The sequence below is a fragment of the Pinus tabuliformis genome, chromosome 8 (genome assembly GCF_031772625.1).
Source record: "Pinus tabuliformis cultivar Carrire ecotype Pingquan chromosome 8, CPIR1, whole genome shotgun sequence".
In the NCBI taxonomy this organism is placed as follows: Eukaryota; Viridiplantae; Streptophyta; class Pinopsida; order Pinales; family Pinaceae; genus Pinus; species Pinus tabuliformis.
Window position 1 is genome coordinate 431,635,402 of NC_142294.1, and position 27,914 is coordinate 431,663,315.

The following is a 27,914-nucleotide window of genomic DNA, read 5'->3' on the forward strand; positions in this document are numbered from 1 at the left end:
AAACTCAGAGGCATTTCCCAAAACTGGTCTGAAATCATCACCATATAACTTCTGAAAGTTAAGATCCTCGAGGTAGTCACGAGATTGCAATTTACCATTCCACATCCGAAATCCAACTCCCCCTTACTTCTACAAGTGAGAGGGTCTGCACCTATCAGAAATAGGTCGTTCTTAGAAGGTGTCGGTATGAGAGGTCTATCATCCACAATCTTCAAACAATGGTTTGGATCGGCTTCACTCTTAGTGAATCTCAGCTTCATCTAACAGCTATCAATCCTCTCATATCAAACCCGGGGTGATTTTCTTCAAGCCATAGAGGGCTTTCTTCCACCTGCATACATGAGATTTCTGATGAATCTCAAACCCCTTGGGTTGTTCCAAGCCTGTGAACCTACTACATGAGGGGAATGGTCCCTTTGTAAGATTTTCCTTTGGTACATCTCAAAAATGTACCTTCATTCTCCTTTTGAATTCAGGTATCCCAATCACCATCTGACTCACATCGAGTAGGGCCCCACAATAAGTAGAACTCTGGTGCCATAGATGAGATGTGTCAACTGACATGGTCCCCAATGGACCATCCTGCAACTTGGTACAAATTGCCAACCCTAAACCCATGAGTAAAAGCATCTTTGAAAAAAAAAAATTCAAACACATACCTTTACATCGATGAATGCCACCCTGAAACCTTTGACTTCCATTGTCAAAATGGACACTAGGTTCTTCTTGCGATCAGGTACATAAAAGAGATTCTGTAAATGAATCGAATTACCCTCATTCAATTGAGGGGTAACATTTCCTACACCCTTTCCGGGATAGGTGGCATCAGCTCCAAGTATAATCCCACGATTGTTTCTTACCAAATTCGAGAGAGCACCCTTCTATCTGATGAAGTGCCTTGAAGCACTATAATCAATAAGCCAGATTCCCACAGAATCTGAAGGAGAGGGCCAATACAAGATAACGCTTTTTTATTTTATCATAAACAACATTTGAATCTTCATACCTGAGGTTCCTTGCTTTCCTTGAAGAATCGGCCATTTCCTTGATGACCTTCATTATCTTGTCATTCCTTCGATCATTGAAGATGTCCTTGGAATGATTATTATCTTCATCAATAGATGTGTCCCTACCATTTGGACACTCCTTCGCATAATGGTCGAACTTATTGTAAGCAAGGCATTTGCCTTTCCTTTCACCCTGAGATCCAGACTTCTCATTTAAGTGATTTGTAGGTAGGCCATCAAAAGCTTCCGCTGCACCATTCTAATGATATACTCTGCTTCGGGAATCCATTGATCCTTTTGTCCTTTCCCAGCTGTCTTCAATGATTTCTCTTTCACTCTTGCTTGGGCTTTGTCTTCACCTCAGCTCTGATACCATGTTATGTTTAGGTATGTTCTATGCTTAGAGAAATTTATTTCAATTTCATAGTTAGCTCAATGTTTTTTTCAAATTAGCAATCACATCAGCATTAAAGTAAACTGCAGATAGAACATAAACATAAATCGCAGAAGACAAGCCAAAACAAGAGGACACAAGATGTGGCGCTAGCCAAGGACAAACCCCAATGTGGGGAAACCCTTAATCAATTCTTCTTATATGTTCTTCAATAGTTCAGCAAAGAGAAAGAGATAATACATTTACAACAGAGGTCAACACTTTGACTTATCTAGATAAGAGCATAGATCATCTCTAACAAGATGATACATGAGATCAAAAAACATGCTGCTTCAACTGATTCTCCAAGGTGACTTCTTCACCTATCATTGCGCTGCATACCGTCATCATGTTGCACCTTATCGTGCTGCACCATGTTGCACATGCTTGTTGTCCCATTGTGTCACTATTGCACAATGTCATGGTTGTCTCGTTGTGCCACTGTTGCACTATGTCATGACTGTCCCATTGTGCCAGTGCTACACAATGTCATGGTTGTCCCGTTGTGCTTTGCCATACCATAACAGCACCATGAATTTGCTGCACTAAATACTAGTTGTCATGTTGTACCATTGTACCATTGTTGTCCCATTGTGCACTGTATGCCATTGACCATTGTTGTACCATATGTCTTGTTTTCCATACTGCTGCACCATACATCTTGTTGTCCATACATCTGCACCATTGTTGCACCATACATATTATTGTCCATACATCTTGTTGTCCATGCTGTTGCATCATACATCTTGTTGTCATATACTATGTTGTTTATAATGTTACAGCGTTCATCATAAGACTTGGATCTATCATTCATGACTGTGATTCAATCCAAACAGCAGATAGAGCATCCTTACTTAGAACAGCGTTAAGGATCGCTGAAGATGTGGCTTCTTTATCTCAGGGTTTACGTGTGAGAGCATTCCTTCGATGACAACAATGGTATTCCTTTCATGACTGCGTATAGGATAAGGGCTTTTCCTTTTATGATAGCACGGGCATTCCATGTGTAGAGCACTTCTTCTAGGACAATGTTTAGGTGCCATCTCCATTAGGCAACGTAGCAACTAGGTTTAGGGCATCTCTTCTTCTCAGACCTGCGGTTAGGGTTTCTACCTTCATTTTCATGGATGTGTATTACTGCTTCTTCATAGAGCAGTGTTTAGGGCTTCTCCATAGGGCAGCGTTATGGCTTCCTTCACAGTGCTAGATCTCCCTTTCCTTCTGCGTCTAGGGCTTCTTCATTAGGGCAGCGTAGAGCCTAGGGCGCTCCCTCTAGATTAGGGCAGCGTTATCCCTTAGGATCTCTCCTACTGAAACCCAAAGACAAGTAGAGAGGAAGAGATCCCAAGTGTGTGTTGAAATGACTTGAAGGCCACCTCTATTTGTACTAAAACATTGAGCACAAGTGGGGTTTATTTGATTGTTGGCTGACCTTGACGAATTGTCTCATAACACTAATAAATTCATATCTGCATGAATAATTATCGGAATCGGATGATCTTTAGATCAATCATACACCTCTCGATGAGAGGGATCCAAGAAAAATATCATCTGCCATTAATAAGATGACCCACATGGAGTTTGGCCCTAGTTGCCAATTTTAACAAATTGCAATGAAAAATTTTGTTCGAAAGGTGATTTCCCTTGTTAATGGAAATTCGAAAGACGATTTCACTGGTTGATGAAAGTCCACGTGGATGATACCTGGCATCCAGCATCATCAACTGTAGGCAGAGTGTGGCACCCCAAAGAGGCCTAACCAAATTTGCTATTGAACATTGTGTTCCAATGTTTTTTTGTTTGTTTCTGTGATTCATCCTTTCTCCTGAAACACGGCAGTGAATTGAAGTGATCCTCCATGCTGCTTTCATCAAATTGGGACCAGATAGTTGCAATAATGAAAATTTTATCAGTTATAAACTTGTTCTTTGTCGATGTATTTCTGGTTTTATAGGATGTTTGAAGTAAGCAATAAAATTCAAACATCAGTTTGAGAATTTCTGTGTAGCAGAACTAAACATATTTCTTTATCCACCAAATATAATTCAGATAGTTGCAATAATGAAAATTTTAAACTTGTGTTCCAATGTTTTTTTGTTTGTTTCTGTGATTCCTCCTTTCTCCTGAAACACGGCAGTGAATTGAAGTGATCCTCCATGCTGCCTTCATCAAATTGGGACCAGATAGTTGCAATAATGAAAATTTTATCAGTTATAAACTTGTTCAATGTGAATGTATTTCTGGTTTTATATGATGTTTGAAGTAAGCAATAAAATTCAAACATCAGTTTGAGAATTTCTGTGTAGCAGAGCTAAACATATTTCTTTATCCACCAAATATAATTCAAACTCGCTGAAACATCAAATTGGAATATGAATTAATGGGAACAAAATTGTTACCAGATAAGTGACATAACTAATTAGATTTTTCTACTATGCACACCCAGAACTCTAAGTGAGGCAGCTGAGTATAATGGTCACACGTTGATGCATTACTATTACTTTAGTTTTCTAAAATTTAGTTATTTAAGTTTATCAACATGGTTGCATCTTAACTCTGGATCTATTAAAGATCAAAGATCAGAAAGAATCAAAAAACTCAGGAAGAATCAAAAAGAAATGTGTAAATTTCTAGTCAAAATTAGGTTAAAATAGATCTAAATTGATTTACTTTATTATTATCTTTTAAGTTGGTGGACTTTTTTATATTATTTTTTTATTATTGCGGTATTTTTTTTCACTTTCACATTACAGCTCTCAACTTTTCTTTCATTTTAATTTTATTAGCATTCCCTTACATTGTACATCCAATCATGCTACATCGTTTACTGCAACTCACTTCTGTCAATGCAATAAAGTCAAGTGTCTGAAATAACAGTAAGACACGAAAACAAAACCGGAGCTATCGTGGAGAGACCCTAATTGGAGCAGAAAACTCCACTCTGAAACGATGTAAATGGTTTGAACCCAATAAACTTGCAACCCAGAAAGCTAAAGCATTGCAAGAGAATGAAAACTAACATCAGTATTGGTGTTAACCCAATTAAATATCAGCATTAACATTTATCGTGAATAGCTCAAAAATGTTACTGCAAAATTTTTGAGGTTCCTTAGCCGTCTCATATAAATCTTTTCCTAGCTTTGTTTGCTCATAACTACTCATCAAACCAAAGATGACGTGGAAAGTGTCAAAAGATGGCATTCAAGATTCCTGATATTCACCTGCATAGAAAAACATATTTGTTTGGGAATTCAAATATTTTAATCTCTAAGAATTTTCTGCGGGAATTTGATTAGAGGAACATTATAGTAACCTACCAAATTTTAGTTCAGTAAAGCATGCATAATGCTCTCTATAACTCTGAACTTATGCAGCAAAAACAAAAACAGAACTACATGATATGCTTGTTTGTGCAAGGCAACTAAATCAGAACCCCTATATTTCAAAATTAGGATCATTCATGAACTGATGTAGAAAAACAATAAAAGGACCAACATGACAAAACACACATTTGCATTCTAAGGTGCCACTTACCACAACAGCAGATCCTGTCTCACGAAAACTGGGAATACAGACAAGCCTTACCACCTGACCCTCGTAGCCTGTGCACGATCAGTAGAATAAATCAAGCATTATAGAGCTGATTAGCTAGAATGGGGAAGAGAATAAGGAATAACCCTTGGGAAAAGAATACCACCTTGAATTAAACGGGATGCATACTTTTTCTGATTCCCACAGAAATAAACATGTGGACAATCCTCGATGACAAAAGGGTCTCTGTCTGTAAATGGATAACATCCTGCAAAGTTACACCATGGATCTTTATGCAGTTCAATCAGAATATAAACAGGTATTTTACAGAACAAGTACAGGTCCCCACCATACAGTAGGTTCCACAGCTAATATTTATTGCCATTAATAAAACCTCTATTACCTCCCTCTTAACTGAAAACCTTAAAAGTAAAATTTGTATTACAGCTAAGTTCATCTCTGATGTAGGTTAATCTTTACCAAGAGTGTCTGGAGCAGTAGGTGCCAAATGTCTCCATTTTAGTGTCCTTTCCATGTAATCCAGATTTTCCTTAGCATCAGAATATTTTGCCAGGTCATCTATATTCTGGCCAGAAGTGCCAAGAAAGCTGCAAATGATATCGCCAACTCAATGACTCAAGCTAGGAAAGAGATTTTGAATAAAATTCAATAACCAAATCAATGCCTAGCAAGTAGCTTTTATTCATCCTCTTACCAAACTCCATCAATATCAAACTGATGAGGATTTGTGGCACAAACAAATGTATTGTATGCTGATGCTCCAGAGAACAGACATTTATGCAAAGGCTGGTCAATGAATCACATCAGTAAACAAAATATATATATCAATTCTCCATCTAAGCAATAAACTGAATTTCGAGAACAATTACATGCCAACTTTACAAGGTTTTTAAGAATGGTAATCTACATTAGAACCAATCTTTCACTTTGGTAAAAAGGGAGCATAAGCACCTGCTGTGGCAAAGAGAAATTTGCTGGATCATTTGGCCCTGGCATTATATCAACAGGCATAGCTGCTGCAAGCTACATAGAAGAGTCAAAGGTCCATTTACAATACCACAAAAAGCCATACATGGAAAACAAATTTTAAACTGGAAAGTGGGAAATTTGAGATGTTAAAGAAGATAAGTTAGCCCAAAACAGTATTTACTCATTTTCCACCGTATTGTATCAGGTAAGTGCATATTGAGAAAGGAAAATTCATAGTTCAAGTTGTCATTAAAAAAATATATAAACTAGCAAGCAAAAGAATGTAGGTAAGCACCTGTGTCAAAGCAAGGTCCAGTTCCTTGATGGGCTCTGCAAGTCTACCTTGATCCTTTAATCCAAGGGACTGAAAACAATACATACTATTTAGAAAAGAAAAGAAGAAAGGACAAACGCCAAACTCATCAATTATATAAAGAGTCAACAAGGACATGATATAAATATAATTCAGAAAACATATCAAACATTCAACTCATTAATTATAAGTTTATTACCTGAGCTGCCAGAAGGCTCTGCTGCATATCAACTGAATCTCCAGCAATAATGACACGGACAATTTGAGCAGCCATACTTTGCTCCTGCCACAAGAGAAACATTATAACTTTATTCATACAAACAATGCAAGTTGTGCCAAGTAAGAAAAACTGCTTCATGATGTCTGAAGAGAAAAAACCACAAACCTGCTCATCCCCTGAGTGGCCTGTCACATAATCAACAAGAAGTTGAAATTGGAGAGGATTAGACTTCATACTACCAACCAAGAGCCCAGATACAAGGACAACATATTTATTTTCTTCTGCAGAAGAAACAAACAATTTTTATGAATTGAATATCAAGATTCAATAATAAGAGATCATTTTCTACTCATGCAGAACAAAAAGAGAAATCAAAAAATATAATTTGGGCTATCATGTCTCAACGATGATAAAAGTGTTGCAGTTATTGATGACAGATGCTCTCTCAAATATTAACATCCAGCCGGATGGAAACCATAATGAAGACGAGAGTTGGAATGAATAGAATGATGCTGGTTGAAATGATGTTGGATTTGATGCAGCCAGAGATATTCCTTGAAACTTTGGCTTCTGGACTTTATGCTGGAACGGCAATTTTGCATGACATACATAGGAGTTGATCACATTCACTAGAGGAATATATGTCATCTAAATGTTTAACTCTTATATTAAAAATGGCTGTAAGAGCACATGTGTGCTAGGCATCAACAAACCCTTAGTACAAAATTTGAAGGGCAAGTTATGGTATCTGTTAGTTTTTTATTGATTTGGTAGCATTGGACATGTGTTCTAGTCTCAATTTGTGTCTAAGAGGCTAAAGAACACGAGATCTCCAAAACACAAAAAGGTTTCACGAGATAAGCTTGCGAAACACCTTAATTAAATTAATTAGTCATCATTTAAATATTTCCTAAGTCTAACTTAGGAAAAGTGGTTAATTAAAGTGAATTAATTAAGGAGATAAAATTATGCTCTAGGGACTTCCAGAAAATGACACCGATCAAGTCTAAAATGATCTTAGCCGTTGATGAGGATCTAATCATGGCCATTGGTGCTCCAGAGAGATATTATAAGAGCAAGTCGATGAGATGGAGAGAGACATAAGAGGGGAGTGTATTTCCTTGGCAGATTGAGCTATCTAGTTGCCGTGATTCAGCAAGGAAGTGAGTTCGAGTAGTTCGAGCCAGAGAAGGAGAGCATCAGTGATTGAGGGAGCAGCAGAGGAGAATTCTGGAGAGTTTCCTAGCAGTTTTCCAGTGTCGGAGAGGCAAGAAAAGGGAGGCCGAAATCATTCTGCAGAGAGGCCGAGCAGCCAGTACAAGCAGCCAAAATCCCAATGCGAGTTGTCGGAGAGAGATCGTTTCAATTGCCGGAGGCCGAGAAAGTCATCCAGAAGGCAGAGCAAATTTTTCCAAAGGCAATGGAATGCAAGACGGCTCACCAGGAGCCAGCTAGCAGGCAATGTGAATTAGTTTCCAGCCAGCAGTACGCGTTTCCATAAGGCAGTGTGAGCAAGCCAAAGGGAGGCCAGTTGATTTGCAAAGGGAGAAAATTCTCTCCCAAATATTTTGCCAGATATTTGCCAGAGGATTATCAGTGAGGCATCTAGATTATTGTACTCTCCATTTTTGCTACAAAATAATAAAATAAACCAGTGTTGCACTAATCGTGAAAATATCGCGATAAAATCATTTTATCGCGATTTTTTTTTTAAAACGATATTATCGCACGATAAAGATGATTTTTTTTTTGCCGATTTTTATGAAAAAATCGCAATTTTTTCAAAAAATCGCGATTTTTTCATAAAAATCTTGGCTATGTCGGCAGCGTGAATTATAACTAGAAAAACACGATTTTATTTTTCATTTGGACAGCAGACAGGCGCGCGACGGGGGTTTGGAGTCTTGGAGTGAGCTCTTGGTAATTTTGGAGCTAAATCCACTAACTGGAGGAGAAAAACGAAGTGTGAGCTAAGGAGGAGACGAATTTTCTCCATAAAACCGGTATGGGCACCAACGTTTTGTGTTTTCACTATTTTGTAACTTTGTTTTGGTTTTTTTCTATGTTTTTGGTTGGGTTTGGAATCTGGATAACCCATTTTTTTTTCTATGTTTTTGGTTGGGTTTGGAATGGGGTTTTTGACATTTGTCCAATGTAATTTTTTTTTAGTTTTTTTGGTTGGGTTTGGAATGGGGTTTCTTAAATTGTATGTAATTTTTTTTTAGTTTTTGTACAATGTAAATTGTAAGTTTGTAACTTGTAAATTGTAATCCTTATTTTGCCATAGGTTCACCGAAACACCATTCAAGTTTTCAACTTCAAAGTTCAAAGTCAAACATGCCAAGGAAATTGGACCCTCTGTGGGAATTTGGTGAACCTGATGGAGGGAATGATAGAATAAACTTGTCTTGCAAGTTGTGTGGGCACCATATGTCCGGGGGGGTGTACAGATTGAAGTATCACCTTGCACAAATCCCTAAATTTGATGTTCCCAAATCCTGAAATCATCCGAAGAGACATGAGATCATTGGAAAATTTAGACCACACTAGAGAGGCCAAAGCAGAAATGAAGAGGCAACTAAAAAAGTCAGCTCAAGCTTAACAAGGAAGTGGCAGTGGTTCTACTACAGCATCAACCAACCCGGTAGGTGCCTCATCATTTTTTGTTCCTCGAACCACACCTAGTTCACAGCCATCTATCACTTCAATGCTTAAAAAAACTGAGAAAGAACAAGCTGACAAGTTGCTGGCCAAATTTCTCCTTTGGAGTGATATTCCTTTCAGCATTGTAAGGAATAATCCATTTTTCCAACCTGTTGTTGATGCTATTGCAACTGTTGGCCCAGGGTACAAAATCCCTTCTTATCATGACATTAGAGGCCAGATTCTTCAAAATGAAAAGCCTGACTGCACCAAAACATTGAAGGATTTTAGGGAATCATGGGAACAAATAGGATGCACTGTGATGTCAGATGGTTGGACTGACCAAAAGGGGAGAATCCTTATAAACTTCTTGGTTAGTTGACCCAAGGAGACTATGCTTATCAAATCTGTTGATGCATCTACACAAATCAAAGATGCAAGAACTTTATGTGATTTGTTGGATGCGTTTATTTTGGAGGTGGGAGCAGAAAATGTTGTCCAAGTCATAACGAACAATGTTGCAAATTATGTTGCTGCTGGCAGGATGCTTATGGACACGCATCCTACTTTATTTTGGACACCTTGTGCTGCACATTGTATTGAATTGATGTTGGAGAACATAGGGAAAATTTCCTTTGTCAAAGATATTGTTGAGTCATCCAAAAGCATTGCAAAATTTATATATAATCATATATTTTTGCTTAGCTTGATGAGAAAATTCACCAACAACAAAGAGTTGGTGCGCCCCGCCATTACACAGTTTGCCACCAGTGTCATATCTCTTCAATCCCTTTTGAATTCTATGTGGGATGTGAAGAGAATGTTTCTTTCAGAGGAATGGCGTGCTTTGACAATGAGCCGCAAACCAGAGGGAGAGGCCATATGCAGACTAGTTTCATACCAAGAAAACTTCTGGGCGGGAGTGCAGGAGATGTGCATCGTTACTGAACCTTTGGTAAAGGTTCTTCGATTAGTTGATGGTGAGAAGCCCGCAATGGGCTATTTGTATGAGGCCATGGGTAGGGCAAAAGAATCCATTCGGGCCTACTATGATGATAAGGGAGATGAGGGGTTTCAGAAACAACTCCTCCTATGGGGAGTGATTGATGAACGATGGAACAACACACCCCATTGTCCCATTCATATTGCAGGGATCTACCTGAACCCCGCATTTTCTTACGCATGTGGGTTCGTATTTGATGCTGAGATCATGGATGGATTCTTAACCTGTGTCCAGAGGATGGTGTGATCTCCAGCAGAATGTACAGAAATCTCTAAAGAAATTGAGACATATAGGATGGCAGGTGGCACATTTGGCTTTGACATGGCTATGACTGATAGGACGATTAAAATGCTAAGAATTTTTTAGTTTGTTTCAAATTTAATTGTCTCTTCCAATTCCATTTTTTTCTTATGTTTATTTAAAATTTTATTTGTAATTTTGTTGTAGATGCATGGTGGAGAATGTATGGTGCCAGGGTACCCCTTCTGCAAAAGCTTGCCATTCGAATCCTCAGCGAAACATGTAGCTCCTCAGGATGTGAGCGCAACTGGAGTGTATTTGAAAAAATACACAACAAGAAGCGCAACAGGTTAACACTTAAAAATTTAAAATATTGCAAATTTCCAAATAATTTTTTGAATTCATTAAACAATATTTTTTTTATAATTATTATTTCATAATCTTTGTACAGGTTGGAGTCCTAGCGACTTAATGACATGGTCTATGTCCACTACAATCTTTGATTGTGGGTGAGGCAACTTGAGAGGACACCTGATATGGAGGCCATCTCATTGGATGGGATTGACACCACTGCTGCATGGAGGGTTGAGGCCGAGAGGCCTCTCATGGAGTCTGTTGATGATTGATTAGTGCAGGATGTAGTGGAGAGGGAGGAGAAGGAGGAGGAGGAGGAGGAGCAACAGGAGGAGGAGGTGACACCACCTGCCTGGGCTACCCCTGCCACCAGTAGAGGACATGGTCTACCTCCTATAGCTCCTACTCCTAGTTCTTCAGCTTCTAGAGCACAGCAGAGTCCACTGCCAACTCCACCAGCACCAGCATCTACACCTAGAGGGAAAGGGAAAGCTATTGCATTTTCTCGCAAGAGGAGCAAAAGAAATCAATAGTATTAGACTTTAGTTATTTTGTTCATTTCATTGTATATGACATTATGACTCATGAGATACATTATTATATTTTTCGTTGATATTTTGAGGCTGAGTTGGGACTCAGGAGTCAGAACTTACTATTCAAGACATGATTCACTGTGATGTGTGATGTAGCACTAAAAATGATATTAAACATCTTATATATTAGTTCTTTTATCATATTTATGTGTCAATGTATTTATTTTATGTTGTAGATGGTTTAGATATTAAAAAAATTGAAAAAAAATGAATATTTTTGTATGTTACGATTTTTTCCCGATTATTACCGATTTTTTCCCGATTTTACGATTTTTTCCGATATTTCCCCACGCCAAAATTATCCCGATAACGATTAGTGCAACATTGAAATAAACCCTCATCTGCTGCACCGGTTTTCCCTTCGGGGGTTTTCCGGAGACGTTAGTCAAAAAATATTGGTGTTGTTTATGCGTATGTCCATCTATTTCTCAGTTCCTAGTTTTTATTTTCTTCAGTGCATTTTATGATGAAGATTGCAATTGTGAATTATTCGTTAATTGTCGTAAACAATTAAACTGCTAACAGTTAGGAGAATAATATCCAGTAATTGCAATTGAGGAATTTTCACAGTATCAAAGCGTGAGCTTTAACAAAAAGGAACAAGACCCGGATAATTGGGAATCTGAACAAGTGCTTCAGTTTGGATGGTTTTCTTCTCACACATGGGACTCGACAGCAAACCTGTACCCAGATCACCTCCCTAGCCATCAGTCATTACACTCAGTTACCCCTGACATCTCTAGGTCCATTGCCAAACCTCACCATCTCACTCACTCATTCCTTTTTAGCAGGCCATTATTATTTTGTATCGTGCCACAGACTATTGTGACTTGGGTATTTGTATTATACCAGTCTCATATATGTGTCGCAGCAACACTACCACTGATTTCTCTCTCTATATGTTATTTTTAGCCTTTTTTTAGGAGATGCACTTGCATTCCCACATTGTAGTCACACTGACTGTACTCTTCTTCAATCCCATTGACCTACTTTTGTGGTCATCAGTTAGACATTAATAAATTTACTTGCTTTCTTTGTTTTATTGTGATACTGGTTGTGCTGCCATCATATGGGTGACCATTAATAAAATTGGTGGTCTTAAATGTGCTAGAGATGTTTACTGTTCAAGTCCACAAGAGTTTTATAGCTGAAATCCATTTAGAGTTAAGAGACATTGATCATAAAAGTTGTACATGAAGGGGCTGTAGCTCTGATTGATATTGGTTCAGACAGGACTCTACAGATAGCCATACATTGCCATAGAATGATATAAGGCTCCTTTCCTTTCCAATATTTAAAAAAATTCATCAAGATCCCATATTTCAGCAACTAAAATCATTTGGAAGAATAATTCATTGATAAAGGACAATGCTTTCAGAATAGTTCAAGTTAATACTCAAATTGTAACCAGAATGAAGAGGGCGCTGTGGTGGTAAGTCAGCTTCCAGAACGCTTTGTACATAGAAGTCACCATCACTGCCTTCTTTACCATGGAGAGCAGCAACAACACCTGTACCACACTTAATGTTAATTTGGGATGAATATCAGCAACGATACAACAAATAACAATATTGTTTTGCTTTTGGAAAGTGGGTCCACTAGAAAATCTTAGACCTACAAATCTGATCATGATCATTCTTATGTAATCATATTGTTTTCTAATTTAATATGATAATGCGTGTTTAATAAAATAAAAATTAAAAATGGATCTAGATTAAAGTGACCTACCTGTGACATACATAGATGGAGAAAGCACATTTCCTGCCAATTTAACTCTTCCACTATCATCTTCCAAAATCAGATAATCATCTGGGTGGATGAAATTTTGTGGCTGTGCTATGGGGGTAACAGTTCTCTGCAATAAAAAAGTTGGCAATGTTGGAGTAAAAGCACAAAATCTTTAAACATTATAATTAGAAGACCCTTAAAAGAAAAGGCGTGATTAGATGCTAGTCAAAGAAGATAATACTCTCATATCATTTTTAATGCCTGACCTCCTTTGAGTATTCATCCAGAATTGAAGGCTTGAGTTGCATTTGTTTGTACACAGTTCCGACTATAATACATTCTTTACCATCTTCAAGTCCTAAAATAGTACACACTGCATAATAGCAGAAAGACATACAAATGCAAATGTCAGATTTGACAAAATATTCCAATTATATGTAACTTGACCTCTACCTTTCCCCTAGAAAAGCATCAAGTTTCCAAAATTTGTGAGTATGCACTATGGTCAATGCCTTTTGCTTGAGTGGAAAACCCTTCATGCTTTTGCACAGTGAGCCAAAACAAGAAGAATGGCCAGAATCTCAAATATGGTCATTTTCAATTACAATGCTTTTATCAATATACCGAAATAATAGGAAGATTGAAATCATAATTTCAGGAGTCCAATTTTTGGATGAAGAAAATCACAATCACTGTCACTTTCTCTTTCAAATGCTCACCATTTAGTATGATATGTTTTGTAAGAATGAATAGGCCTAGATTTTGTTTATAAAGATATTGGTAAATACTTCCATCAAACGCCACATTGTCAAATTTGTCAGAAACAGGATGCTAACATTACAGATAAATACAAGTACTTTAGGTAAACATCCTGCTGGAAGGAACATTGATTGTGTTTCATTATTCTTCTCTAAACATTAAAATTGACAGATTATGGTTTTTCCAGTTGTAATATATGTCCTAAACCATTGAACATCCCTACAAAGTCAAATCGGCCCAATTATGTATGCATATATTACATCCAGCAAAAGAACACTCTATCAGAGTTGTCCATCCAACAAGAAGAGAATTATAGACAGACTTGATTCATTTATATATATCATGCAGGAAGCCAAGCTTAATAAGGCCCTTCCTAATGCCTAACACCCATATAAATTCAGACTAAATGCTTGAGAACACTGCTGAAATGACATTTACTGATAAAGGCCTATTGAATTTCATTTCTCCTCCCTAAACATCACACGAAAACAAAATATTAACAGACCTAAACTCACCAGTCTAAGTACAATATTATAAACGGAATCTAAATGCACCGAAAGGCCATTTCATTTCATCCCATTCTTGACATAACATGTGTGGAACATGTAACCCAATTGACAACTATAAACATCAATTATCATCTTGACCTACTACCACTCGAGTCTTAACTGCCCACCGCACAATAAACTACCGAAGCCATTTTTCAGCAAATTCAGCCATGCCAGCAACAGATTTGCATCACTTTATTCTTGAAGTTTAGAAATCTGAAATATCAAATTTCATAAGTTCTGAAATTGATGAGCTACAATATTAATAAAATCCAAAGAGGCTATGGTCATAATAACTCTTAAATATTTACTCAAATACCTTAATGGGAGGTAACTCATGCCTGGATAATTAGTTGGATAGTTATTTAATTCTATATGTTTTATTAAATCAATTCGCATAGTCAATACAAGTTAAATAGGTTCCCTGCAGTGCTAATTCCTCCATTTTTCTACTTCATGTATTTTCTCCATGTCTCTTGTTCCGAGACCATTCCGACCCAAGCCAAAGACATCAACAAGATTTGCAACCCAAGATCGCATCATCGTGGAGCCAAAATTACAATTCTGTTAAAGGGAGCTTGCTTTGTTGACAAAGTGGGCTGTTACTTTTTCCCACCATCAAGGTTCAAATTCCCCCAGAGAAATCTTTGCTCCTCATGGACCACCTTGCTTGTGTAAGAGGGCCATTTATTGCAGTTAGGGAAAGGTGCAAGTCCTCAGCAACTTTGGCAGAATAGATACCGCCAACAATGGCTGCTTAGCTGAAGGATAGTTGTTGTGAGCTTGTTAGACGTACTCGCTTCATTGTAATGAATTCTTGTACAGAAAAGTAGCCATTTGCTTGTCTTTACTAGAAGCATCAATGTTTTAGAAACATAAATAACTATGATTCTGGACTAAACTTCAAATGAAAATAGAAAGAAGAGGGGAAAAAAAGTCACAACTCAACAGCTGGCAGCAACCATTTGTGAAAGAGAAAAAACTACTTTTTATTTTGTTATTTTTTACTATAAAGTTCAAGAAAACATGATATATTTTGGATACATATATCTTGAATTCAACCTCTTTGGAAGAACTTAAATCACAATAAGATAATTTTATTAATGTCCACACATGACCAAGGAAAAGGTCAAAGGGAGGTTATAGAGTGCAATCAATGGCTGGAAGACTATGGGAGTGTCTAAAACACTCCTAGATACTGAAATGTGTTTGTGGAAAAAAAGGAGATACACATAAAAGAGAGAAATGCAGGAGCTAGGCAAAACAGAATTTTAAAAAAGCACTAGGAAGTACTAGGGCCTAGCTCAATATCAGAAATAAAAGAGGAAATAAAAAGATGTCAATGGGTTAGAAGAGGCGTCTCTATCTCTATTTACTGTAAAGGAAACGACGCAAAACCTGATGATATCATCTTAAGAGTACTTAGGGATGTAACACCCTAGTTGTACAATCAGGGAAGGAACTCTAGTGCAAAGTGACCTATCTCTCCTAACATCAGAAGCTAAGGGGAAGAAACTCATGACGGATATGGTTGCTTGAGCAAACCCAGTGGACAGATGTTAAAATTGGCAACTAGGGCCAAATTCCACCTTGGGACAGCTCATTTGATGGAGATGATGATTGCATTAGATTCCTCTTTTTGAGAGGACCAAGATTGATATAAAGATCATCTCATTCAGACAAGCAAAAGTGTGATTTTGAATTTATGCCCACAGATATGCAAATTGTTCAGGTCAGCCACGTCATCATGTAGGCTCAAGAAACCCAATGGATGTGTCTCTTCACCCACAACCAATTGTATAAATACAACAGAACTCACACCTCATTTGGCATCTAAGTCACCAAGTTTGTGTTCGTGTTCGAGTTCAAGTTCGGCGACCTTGAAATTTGAATAAAGTTCGGCACCTAAAATTTTGCTGATAAAGTTCAACATAAAATTCGACATATAGAAATTTGAAAAAAAAAGATGTATATATATATAAAAAAAACAATTTAAAGTCAAATTCAAAGTCCATAATGCACATTGCAAACACATAAGATTATTGCTCAAACATTTAAATCATTTCCACATAATTTTATAAACCAAGACAGTGAGTGCCAATAAAGAACCAACTTCCATACATGTAACATAGTAAACAAGGTGAGAAATTCGTCATAGACATTCGCACCCATATCAAATTCAACAAAACCATGGGCCATATCAAATTTCATATATTGAAAAACAATCTGATAAAAAAATATTCAAAATATATAAACTCGAAAGTTTAAAGTAGCTTGGCAGTTTTAGAAAATTGTTCATGCAAAAAGTAAACTAGAAATCTAAAACAGGAACACAAGTTTTATTCTTGATGTTCCTGTGGCCCACTTGTTATATCAAAAAGTTCTATATCATCAAGAGCAGTAGGAGCTATGAATCCGCTAGATGCTTCAGCATCAGATTCATCACTCAATTCCCTGTCAATGTCACTATCAATGTACAAATCAGCTTCATCCATTGATGCATTTGGAACAGGATCGATCCACGGAGTAGAGGAATTGGATGACTCTTTAGCCACATTTTTCAAAGCCAACTGCAAGTTACTACAAACATAAACAATATCTTCTAATATTCCAGATAACAAGCTATTTCTTTTCTTGGAATGAATGTGGTCAAAGGAACTCCAATTCCTTTCACATGTTGATGCACTTGATCCCTCGCTTAAGATACAAATTGCAAAATTTTGCAATTCTAGTGCCCCTGAACCATAAAATTCCCACCATACTGCTAGATCACTTCTGCTCCTATCATACTTTGTTGATTGTGTTCCAAATAACCCTTCTTCTAACCTGTATGCCCTCAACTGAATTCTGACCAAACCTGCAATTTCCGGATCTAGATTTAGCTTATCAATAGCTTGGATAAGTCCATTCATGACTTCTTCATTCCTGTGTCTTGGTAACCCAAACAATCTAGGGTCCAAATAGCATGTTGCTGCATGTAATGGACTATGCATCATCTTCCATCTTTGATCAATTAAATCCCATATCTCCTGGTAATCAGCTTCAACATTATTAAAAGCACTTGCAATGGTCTCTTTGCAACGATCAATGCTTTCATAAACAAAACCCATACAAGGTTTGTCACTATCAACCATGAGGAGCACATTTGTTATGAAACCAGCTCACAAAAAGATAGAAAAGATAGATCAACGCCTTAGAAATAAGCCTCTTCGAGGGAGCAACCTCCTTTACATTACACAAATGAACAATTCTTAGATGATACAAATGACAAGACCTCATTTCTATATATAGGAGTCTAAGGGGTCATAATATAATTAGAGCCGACATAACAATAATAATGTAAGGGCATAATAATAACAATAGTGGGCTTCTATGGGGCACAATAATAACAATATGGGGACTACATGGGCACAACAATATAATAAGGGGGTTGTACTAATAACAATAGGGGGTTACACTAATAGTATAGGGACCTAACATGCCCCTCTCCTTCAAAAAGTGTTGTCCTCAACGCTTGAGTAGTTTTTGATGCTTCTGTATAACTTCTTGTCCTCCCATGTGAAATCTTCAGCGGGTAAGTTCTTCCACTTGATGAGATACTCTGAAATTGATCTATTTCGTAGTTGTCGATTTCTCGGTTCTGTGACTGCTTCAGGTTCCAATATGATTTTTCCTTCCTTGTCAAGTTCTCGCGATACTGTTTGAATTGGGATCTTCTGCGATTTCTGAATGAGTTCCCACTCCTTTGGACATATGGATATCTGTAAGGCTTGATGTTTGGAGGAACACTTCCTGGAATCAAATGAATAGCATGATCATAATCACGAATAGGTGGGAGGCCTTTGGGAGTCTCAAATACCTTGGAATGATCGTCCAAAACGTTTTGGAGATCTGGAGAAATACATGATTTCGATGTGGGATCCTCTAGTGGACATAATTGTGCAATTTCGCCCCGATGTTCTTTATTTAGAAGCTTTGTCATGCAGTTAGAGTTGATTATCTTTCATAGTTTCCCTTCGATACCCCTCAATTCAACTTCCTTTCCTTCCCAAAAAAATTTCAAGAAAAGTTCTTGAAAATTAAAAGCTATACCCAAAGATTGTAGCCATTGGACTCCTACTAAAACATCAGCACTACCCATTGGAATGAAAATCATTGGGCTATTCAATACATATTCTCCCATGGATAGCTTGATATTATGACACTTTCCAGAGCAATTTATGGTTCCTCCACTTGCAACCATCACTTGACACTCTGGTGTTGGATATAGGAAGCAATTCAATTCCTTGGCTATCTTACAATGAATAAAATTATGGGTACTGCCCAAATCAATCAACACTATTACCTTTTTCTTCTTGATATGTCCTTCTATCTTGATAGTTTGAGGAGTGGTAATTTTTTCTGATGCATTACAAGATATGGTCGGATTCATTTCTTCTTTCTCTAGGGTGGGTTCCTGGTGTATATCCTCTTCTTTTGATGTTTCTGTTATAGCAAAAATGCCACGATGTCCTGTTTTGAGCAGCGAAACCCTAGAATCCAAAGCTCTGATACCAAATGTTATGAAACCAGCTCACAAAAAGATAGAAAAGATAGATCAACGCCTTAGAAATTGCCTCTTCGAGGGGCAACCTCCTTTCCATTACACAAATGGACAATTCTTAGATGATACAAATGACAAGACCTCCTTTCTATATATAGGAGTTTAAGGGGTCATAATATAATCAGAGCCGACATAACAATAATAATGTAAGGGCATAATAATAACAATAGTGGGCTTCTATGGGGCACAATAATAACAATATGGGGACTACATGGGCACAACAATATAATAAGAGGGTTGTACTAATAACAATAAGGGGTTACACTAGTAGTATAGGGACCTAACAACATTAACAATTGGGCCACATATTTTTAAAACCTTGTTTGCATTTTCCCAAAAGCCATTATTGAGCACTATTTGTTCAACATTTTTCCCCTTAGTTTCTTTTGAAAGGGTAGATCTCTCCCACTCAGTGTTGCAAAAAACAACTCTTAGGCTCGCTTTTCCTCAACAACTATTTTCAGAGTAATATAAAAAGTGGCAAACCTTGTATCACAAGGCCTCAACAACTCTTTTGATGCATTCTTCCTATATATGCTCAAAGTGAGACAATGGTTGATGATGCAGTTTGCAATTGTTTTGGCTCTTCGGATTGTCTCATTGATTCAAGAAAATTTGGCTAAGTCATGCAACATTAAATCCAAGCAGTGCGCTGCACAAGGGGCCCAATAAATGTGATTATACTTTTCCATAATCAGCTTCCCTGCACCAACACAATTTGATGCATTATTTGTAATAACATGGACCATATTTTCCTCCTCGACCTCTTGAATCGCTTCATCCAAAATTCCAAAAATAAATTATGATGTCTTCACTCGATCCATTGCATTTACTGCCTTCAAGAAAAGTACCCCTTGAGGACTATAAACAAGCACATTGATCAATGGGCATTGACACAAATCTAACCAACCATCACTCAAAATTGTGCATCCTGTAAGCTTCCAAGACTCTTTAATCCGAACCAACTTTCTTGTCACACTATCTTTTTGTTTTCTTTAGCAAAGTTGTCCTTAAAGCTTTAGATCCGGGAGGAACATAGCCCTTCCCAAAATCAATGGCCTTTTTAATTACATTTTTAAAATATGGACTCCTTGCCACGTTAAAGGGAATTGCACGTGCATAAAAGAATTATGCAACAGCATCATCAACTTCTTGTTTCTCAACAGGTTTCCATAATTGATTTAATGTTTTGGTTCCACCTGTTTTTACTTGAGTAGAACTTGATCCACCAATGGTTGAGATTGAATTAATGGTGTTGGAGGAAGACATGGCAATCTCCCTCTCAATTCGCAGCCTCTTATTTTCCCTTTTCTCCTTTTCCATCTTTGAAGTGAAATAGTCTTTCTCCACTGTGGTTTTTTGTTCATCAGAGATCTTAGTGCAGCCTTCAACACCACCTCCACTTCCATTGCTAATACTGAGAAGGTGATCCACTGCTCTAGTTAAAGAGCCAGTGAATTGATGTCCACACAGCTGACACAAAAGATTTTTCCCCTCTTTTTTGACAAAATTCCATGCTACAGCAGTTGATTTTGGGGGTGCCATTGAAATTTGAAGGTTTTGAACTTCTGATTGTTGAAGACTGAGGTGAAGGCTTGAACCCTGAAATGTCTACAATTTTTTTTAATTTACATTTTAATTAGTTTTATATTTTTTTTTGCAGAATAAAATTATGAAAGTTTGAAACTATAATTTATAAAATAAATTTAAAGAGTCTGGATCTCTCAGGCTGAAGCATGAGAGTCTAGACACTATATTAAAAAAACTAGTAAATTGTAATTTGTGACTTACTGATAAATTGTATTTCACTGATAAATTGTATTTAACTGATAAAAACTAGTAAATTGTATTGAACTGATAATAAAAAAATGTGTATTTTAATTTTTGACTTACCTAGAGGCTGGAGTCTAGACAGTGCGGCTTGTTGGAGGCTGCTTGAAGGCTTGCTGAGGCTGCTTGAAGGTGGCTCACTGCTCTGTCAGAACTGCAACCCTCAACAGAACTCTAAATTATCTCCAAGTGTGAGTTGCTGCCTTCTGAGGTTGGAACTTGGCCACAAAGATTAATCCTTCAAAACCCTTACGCTGCCTCAGGAATGCCATTTGTTGTGCCTGTCCAATAGAGTCTCAGCTTGTATGCGTGCACGGTGCAGGAGAAGGCAGAGGCTAGAGCTGTTTATAAACAACAAAAAACAAACACTGATAAATTGTATGCGTGCAGTGTCGAGCTATAGTCTGCATTGTGTATCTGCACTGTGTATGCGTGTAGTGTGCCACTATGGAGGAGGCCGAGCTATGTATGTCAGCGTGTTGCACTAGTCACCTATACGTTGTGTATGTCGGCATCAAGACTCAAAAACTCGTCGAAAACCCTTTGAAAACCCACGAAGAGCTGTATATGTTGTGGACTGGTCGCGGTTCTATTTTCACGTTTATGGTCACTGTGTTTTACGGTCACGATTTTGTTTATAAAACAAAACACAGAACCCGCAGGCCGCAAGTTGGAACAAAACCAAACCCATGGGCCCGAAAACAACGAAACCTAAATTTTTTTTAATTTTTAAACAACAAAAAGGCCTGCATAAAATTCATTTTTTTTAAACAGAGAAAAAGACGAACCTAAACGAATACAAATGAATTTAATGGCATTTTTTATTAAAGTTCAACATTTTGTTCGTGTTCTGCATTTTATTCGAGTTCGCCATTTTGTTCGACGAACTTGAACGAATAAATTCGAATTTGGTTGAAGTTCGGCGAATTTCAAATTTATTCATTCAAGTTCGCCGAACCCGGTGACTAAGTTTAGCATCATCATCACTCACTCATTCTTCTCTCTCTTCATCTGATTGGTTCGTACAACATTGGGCAACTTCTCTCTCTCACACGTGTGGCAAGGAGGATGAGTTTTCTGGGCTGAATTGCAGAACAAAATTTTAGAGTTCTGTGATAGGTTTGACCAACATTGACCGAGGGCTTGTTGACCAAGTTTGACTGCATTTTTTGGGTCTAAAGTTTGATCTTTTTAGGCCACATTTCTAGGCATAAAAATCGAGGAATTCTGGATAATTTGACCAACATTGACTTCAGGGTTGACTTTTGTTTGACCGCAGAAAAATTACAGTAGTTTTCTCTCTCCTTTGACCGAGTTTGACCAAGCTATTTTGGGCTGACTTTGACCTCATGATCAAGCTGAGTTTGACTAAGGAAGGCTGAGTTCCTTTGAGGATGATTTGATGTTGTTTTGACCCACATTGACTTCCTGGTTAGGGTTGAAGTTTGACTACAGTTGATTGCAAAAATATACAGGGTTGTTTTGACTTTGAATTGGGCAAGTCAATTTGACTTTTGTACTCTCTCTCTGTTGAACTTTTGATATAATAATAGGAAGAATTGATCATAGGGTTTTACCCACTTTGAGGTTTTTCCCTGGTGTCCGCCAAATTTGATGTCCTCTTGTCTTGGCTTGTCTTCTGCATTTTGTTTTATTTTCTATCTGCTTTTACTGTCAATGAGATTATTGTGATTGTTATTGAAATTGGAAATTGTTATTGGGTTGCTAAGGAACATTTTAAGTAAATTGTGTTAAGCATAGAACATACCATTGTTAACTAAAATTAACATGGTATCAGAGCCTAGGTGAAGACAAAGCCCAAGCAAGAGTGAGAAAAGCAATCACTAAGGAAAGTTGTTGGACAAGAATATTGGTCTAGCTTCAATGACGACTACATCATACTTCAAATCCGAGGACAAGCTCAAGGAAAAATCCGACTATCATGCATGGAAGATGACCTTGGATTTGACTTTGGAAGAGAATGATGCTATGGTAAAGGGAAAAGTGGTGGAGCCTCCTTCAAATGCACCTACTGCTGCAAAAACAGAGTACAAGAAAGGTGAGGTCAAAGCTAAGAAAATTATTGTAGACTCCATTCAAAAGCATTTGGTTGCCTATATTTCTGATTTGGAAATATCTAAGGAGATGTATGATAAGCTGGTTGGGATGTTCAAAGTAAACAATGCAAATCAAATCTCTTTCTCAAAAACAAGTTGAAAGACATCAAGATGGATAGAGGAGAGTCCATCAATCCTACTTCATGAGGATTACCGAAATCAAGAATGATCTTCTATCTATTGGAGAAGTTTTTGTTGACAGGGAACTCGCTCTCATTGCACTTGGAGGTCTTACAAGAGCATGGGATGTGTTTAACACCACCATCCTCAATAATGACAGGATTCCGGGTTTTGATGAATTATTAGCTAGATGCACTCAAGAAGAAACAAGCATGATGGAGAGAGATGAGCCCTCAAATGGAAATGATCCTACTGCTTTCTTCACTCATGCTAAGAGGCAGAACAATACTAATCCAAGGAAACAAACAAGGTCAAGGATTTAAGTCGGGATTCAAAGATGGAAGAAAAGGAAGATGTTACAATTGCAACAGGTTTGGCCACTATGCTAGAGAGTGTCCTCACAAGAAGGATACTCCAAGGGATGATGACAACAACAACTACAAAGGCAATGGCAATCAAAGGAACAAGAAGTTCAACAATAAAGGAAAGAGGAATGCTCCTGTTGCTCGATATTGAAATGGTCGTCCTCCCAAAAGATCAAGAAATTACAGGTATGAGGAAACTAATGTTGTAGAAAAACAAAATGAATTCTATCTTATTTCCGCTTTACCTACTGCCTCTCATCTGGATACATTGGATCATTGGTTGATTGATAATGGAGCATCAAGGCACTTCACTAGGTACAAAGAGACCCTTTAGAATTTGGTTGAAAAGAAGACTAACTTGCAAATCATACTTGGAGATAATGCCACCTATCTCGTGAAAGGAATTGGTATTGTCACTCTTCACTTGAATCAAGGTCAAACCATTCATCTACAAGAAGTATTGTATGTGCCTGATTTGAAGAACCTAGTATCTATTTCTGTGATGGAAGATAAAGGCTTCAAGGTAGCATTCATTGATGGAAAGGTACGTCTTTGGCAAAGAAACCCTAAAGATGCATTTACACTTGGATTTAGGGTTGATGATCTTTATCAAGTTGGAGGAAGTCCTTTGGGAGCCATGTCTTGTGACACTTCTCTTCAATTTGAATTATGGCACCGAAGATTTGCCCACCTTCACTACAAATTCTTACCTTGGGTAAGGAAGATGGTCACGCATATACCAGATTTCAACATGAATCATGAAGGTGTTTGTCAAGGTTGTGCAATTGGGAAACTTACAAGGGGACCATCCCCTTCAAGCGAAAGTCAAACTTTCAATATTCTTCAACTGGTCCATTCTGACCTATCTAGTACGTTTCCCGTAACATCATTAGGAGGATACTTATATTATGCTATCTTTGCGGATGACTTCACTGGCAAAACATGGATCTATTTCTTGAAGAAGAAGGATGAAGTATTCAAATGGTTTCGTGCTTTCAAAACCTTGGTGGAGAATCAAACGGGGAAGAAGAGCAAAATATTGAGGACCGACAATGGAACCGAATACGAATCAAATGAATTCAACGACTTTTGTAGAGAAGTTGGCATTAAGAGGGAAACCGCCGTTACATACACTCCTAAGAAAAATGGAGTTGTTAAAAAGAAAGAATTGAATGATTGTTGGGTCAATTTACTAGGTAAATTAACACAAGTATTTAGTTATCAATCCGAGCTTGTAAGCTTAGAAGCATGTCCAAAGTCTATGGATTCCAATGGTAGTAAAATTTAGAATATGAAATAGAACAATTAAAAGAAACGCATATTACAAATATAAACTCTAATTAAGTAATTTCTAATTTACTTAAATAATATGTGGGATGAGGCTCCTAACTTAGGAGAACCTAGTTGTCCTTCCCTACAATACTATTTCCATGAAGAGAAATCTAAAAGAACTAATTAACAATGGTTTATGATGCAGAAGATGTAAAAGAAGAGACTCCTAACTAAGGAGGACCGGGTTGTCCTTCTTCACAATTCTACTCTATCATAATCACCATTGCTTCAAACTAGAAATGCAGAAATAACTTCAAATGAGAAAATGAGAATGAAATTCAATTTTAGTTCAAGATCAAATAGAAGGGGAATTTAACTTAAATTCCTGTGAGTCCCTTCATATGTAGATTAGAATTAAACTAATATTCATTTAGCAATCATTACAACATCTAAATACATTTGAAACAAGAACTAATTTATGAAAACTATGAAAATTTAACCAAGAAGTGCACTTAGCTTGGTGTGGGGGGCCTCCACCCTTGCCTTGCACACTTGAAGAAATCTCAGCTACAGCAACTTCAATAAATCAACCAAGCATGAACAGCAAATTGAAATGAAACAGGTTCATCAATTAACTTTCAATCTTCAAAGAGTCTCAAAATCAGATTACATAAATTCTACTTCTTAAGCCTTCAATAGTCTTGGCATAAATAGAGAAATAATAAACAAACTTGACTAAAAAGTCTCCAACAACATTATCTATCCTAATCCCATTTATCCTAGTCGAATCCACCCATTCAGTTACACAAAATTTGGAAAAATCCCAAAAATCATTAATTTTGGCCTATTTCCTAGGGATTTTCTAGACAGCAAGTCATGTTTGACCAGAGTTGACCGGGCATGTTTTAGCTCGGTTTGACTGAACCAATAGGTACACGTCTATTCTTAGTTCCCAAGCTTTCCAAAAATGTGCTCAGCTCGTGCCCAGGTGTCCTGCAAGTATGACTAAAAATTACGGTAATTTTTAATCATGTCCAAAAATGCACTTAAAACCCAATTTCTGTAAAAATATCTAAAAATTGAAAAACATAATTTATATACCTGAATATGCATAAATTGGTCAAAATAAAGTCTATATGGATGGTATATGGTTGAAAATGATGGAAATTAGGTGTATTTTAATAAGCAAAATTTGATCAAAAATGAGGGCCAACAATGATCATGGAAGCCACTTGTGCCATGCTTCATGATATAGGTCTACCAAAGTTCTTATTGGGAGAAGCTACAAACACTGTCGTATATATTCAAAATAGGTGTCCACATCAAGCATTGAATTTCAAGACACCCAAAGAAGTTTTCATTTGTAAGAAACTTGATGTTTCTCATTTTAGAATATTTGGTTGTCCCGTGTACTTTCATGTGCCTAAAGAGAAGAGAAACAAGTTGGGAGCATGCGGAAAGAAAAGAACATTTGTGGGCTACAGTGAAAATTCAAAGGCATATAGAATCTATGTGCCTGGTCAACGCAATGTGGAAGTAAGCCATGATGTTACATTTGATGAAAACACTGCTCTTGGGAAAGCCAGAGATCTCCCCATTCCAAGAAAAAGAGAATGATGATGCTACAGGAAAGGAAGATGAACCTCCATCTGATGAGCCTATGCCCGATGTTGAAGGTCCGATGGATACCATTGATCCACCTCCTGGTGATCCCTCTTCCTCAAGAAAAAGACCTTTGTGGCTCAAAGACACTCGAAGATGTTGAAAAACATATTGCTCCAAGAGGGACATTTCGTGAAAGTAAGAAATCAAACAGGTATGAATGGTACCTTGCTGCTATGAGTACTATTGTTCAATCTAAGCCTTCTAAGTTCGAAGAAGTCGTGAAACACCAAGTATGGAAGGATGCGATGAATGAAGAGTACGAATCCATCATGAAGAATGATGTCTGGGATGTGGTTCCTAGACCCAAGGACAAGTTTGTGGTCACTTCTAAATGGCTTTACAAAATCAAACATGGAGTTGATGGGAGTGTTGAAAAATACAAGGCCAGGTTCGTTGCTCGAGGCTTATCTCAAAAGGAAGGAGTGGACTATGATGAGATATTGCACCAGTTGCCTGATATACCACTATCTGTTCAATTATTGCTCTTGTTGCCTCTCAAGGATGGAGCCTACACCAAATGGATGTTAAGACTGCTTTCTTGCATGGCTCGCTTAAGGAGGAAGTCTACTTGGAACAACTTGAGGGGTTCGAAGTACAGGATCGAAGGACACATGTATGCAGATTGAAGAAAGCCCTCTATGGGTTGAAGCAAGCCCCCAGGGCTTGGTATGAGAGGATTGATAGCTATATTATGAAGTTGTGTTAATTTTTGAGTTAACATGTTCTTTGCATAGTACAGTTACTTCAAGGATCCATATTAGCCCAATTTTCATTAGCAATCACATAAGGCATTATTATCATAATAGTAATTGAAGAAAGAACATAGACAAAAGGAGCATAAGACAAATTGACTTGCCAACATGTTGAGCAATACCACTGTCCAGATGTCAAGGAATTAACCTAGTCAAGTCTGCACTTTCTGTTTCATGATCTCATCAATGGTTCATAATAGATAATGCAGCCATATAACAGACTTCCAAAGCAGCTCGATCATGGATACATATATGCGGCCTTCTTTACTGAAGATGAGGAACCCAAAGTAGATAGATCTTGGACTGAATGAAGATCTGGCTAGGGCATACATCTGCCCTAACCAACAGCAGCAAACTCATGATATTGACCTCAAAACCATTTGATCTTCTTAGTAGTGAAAACAACTTAGGCCAAGCTAATAACTTAGCCTCTTTTTGAGGTCTGAACCTGGTATACTCCACAGAAGGCCTACGGCCAACAAGGTAAGATGAATACAGTCCAGAACGGTCATAAACATCCATCGATCTAGTTCAAACATGCCACAACCAGCCTTGGTCTTCTGCCTAAGATACTCGGCCTGATGAAGGGAAGGGTTTACCATATAAAACAAGCCCAGAATTCCATCATACTGACCTCGGCCTCCTGCCTGAGGAACTTGGCCCATGAAGAAGACCAAACAAACCCTAATCTTGCCCTTGATATCCCTACTGGAGAACTTCCTCTTCTGCGGCCATTTCAAAGAAAATGGATGTGCCAAAATGAGGGTGGAGGCACCCTTATTTATACAATTTTGTAGGGGTCAAGGGACGTGTCTATTGGACCTGTTG

General features: G+C 37.6%; 1 protein-coding gene across 1 annotated transcript in view; it reads right to left on the reverse strand.

Moving 5' to 3' along the window:
- Positions 1–4,202: 4,202 nt before the first annotated feature.
- Positions 4,203–27,914, reverse strand: part of LOC149235898 (DNA polymerase delta small subunit-like) — a 100,479-nt gene continuing 76,767 nt past the window's right edge. The window contains exons 3-14 of the mRNA XM_089372276.1: positions 13,322–13,428; positions 13,056–13,182; positions 12,724–12,837; positions 6,660–6,775; positions 6,474–6,557; positions 6,257–6,325; positions 5,944–6,015; positions 5,687–5,778; positions 5,452–5,579; positions 5,138–5,239; positions 4,975–5,042; positions 4,203–4,661 (exon numbers count right to left, since the gene is read on the reverse strand). Of these exons, the coding sequence (XP_089228402.1) occupies positions 4,602–4,661; positions 4,975–5,042; positions 5,138–5,239; positions 5,452–5,579; positions 5,687–5,778; positions 5,944–6,015; positions 6,257–6,325; positions 6,474–6,557; positions 6,660–6,775; positions 12,724–12,837; positions 13,056–13,182; positions 13,322–13,428 (1,139 nt within the window). The 3' untranslated portion in view covers positions 4,203–4,601. The remainder of the gene's footprint in view (positions 4,662–4,974; positions 5,043–5,137; positions 5,240–5,451; positions 5,580–5,686; positions 5,779–5,943; positions 6,016–6,256; positions 6,326–6,473; positions 6,558–6,659; positions 6,776–12,723; positions 12,838–13,055; positions 13,183–13,321; positions 13,429–27,914) is intronic.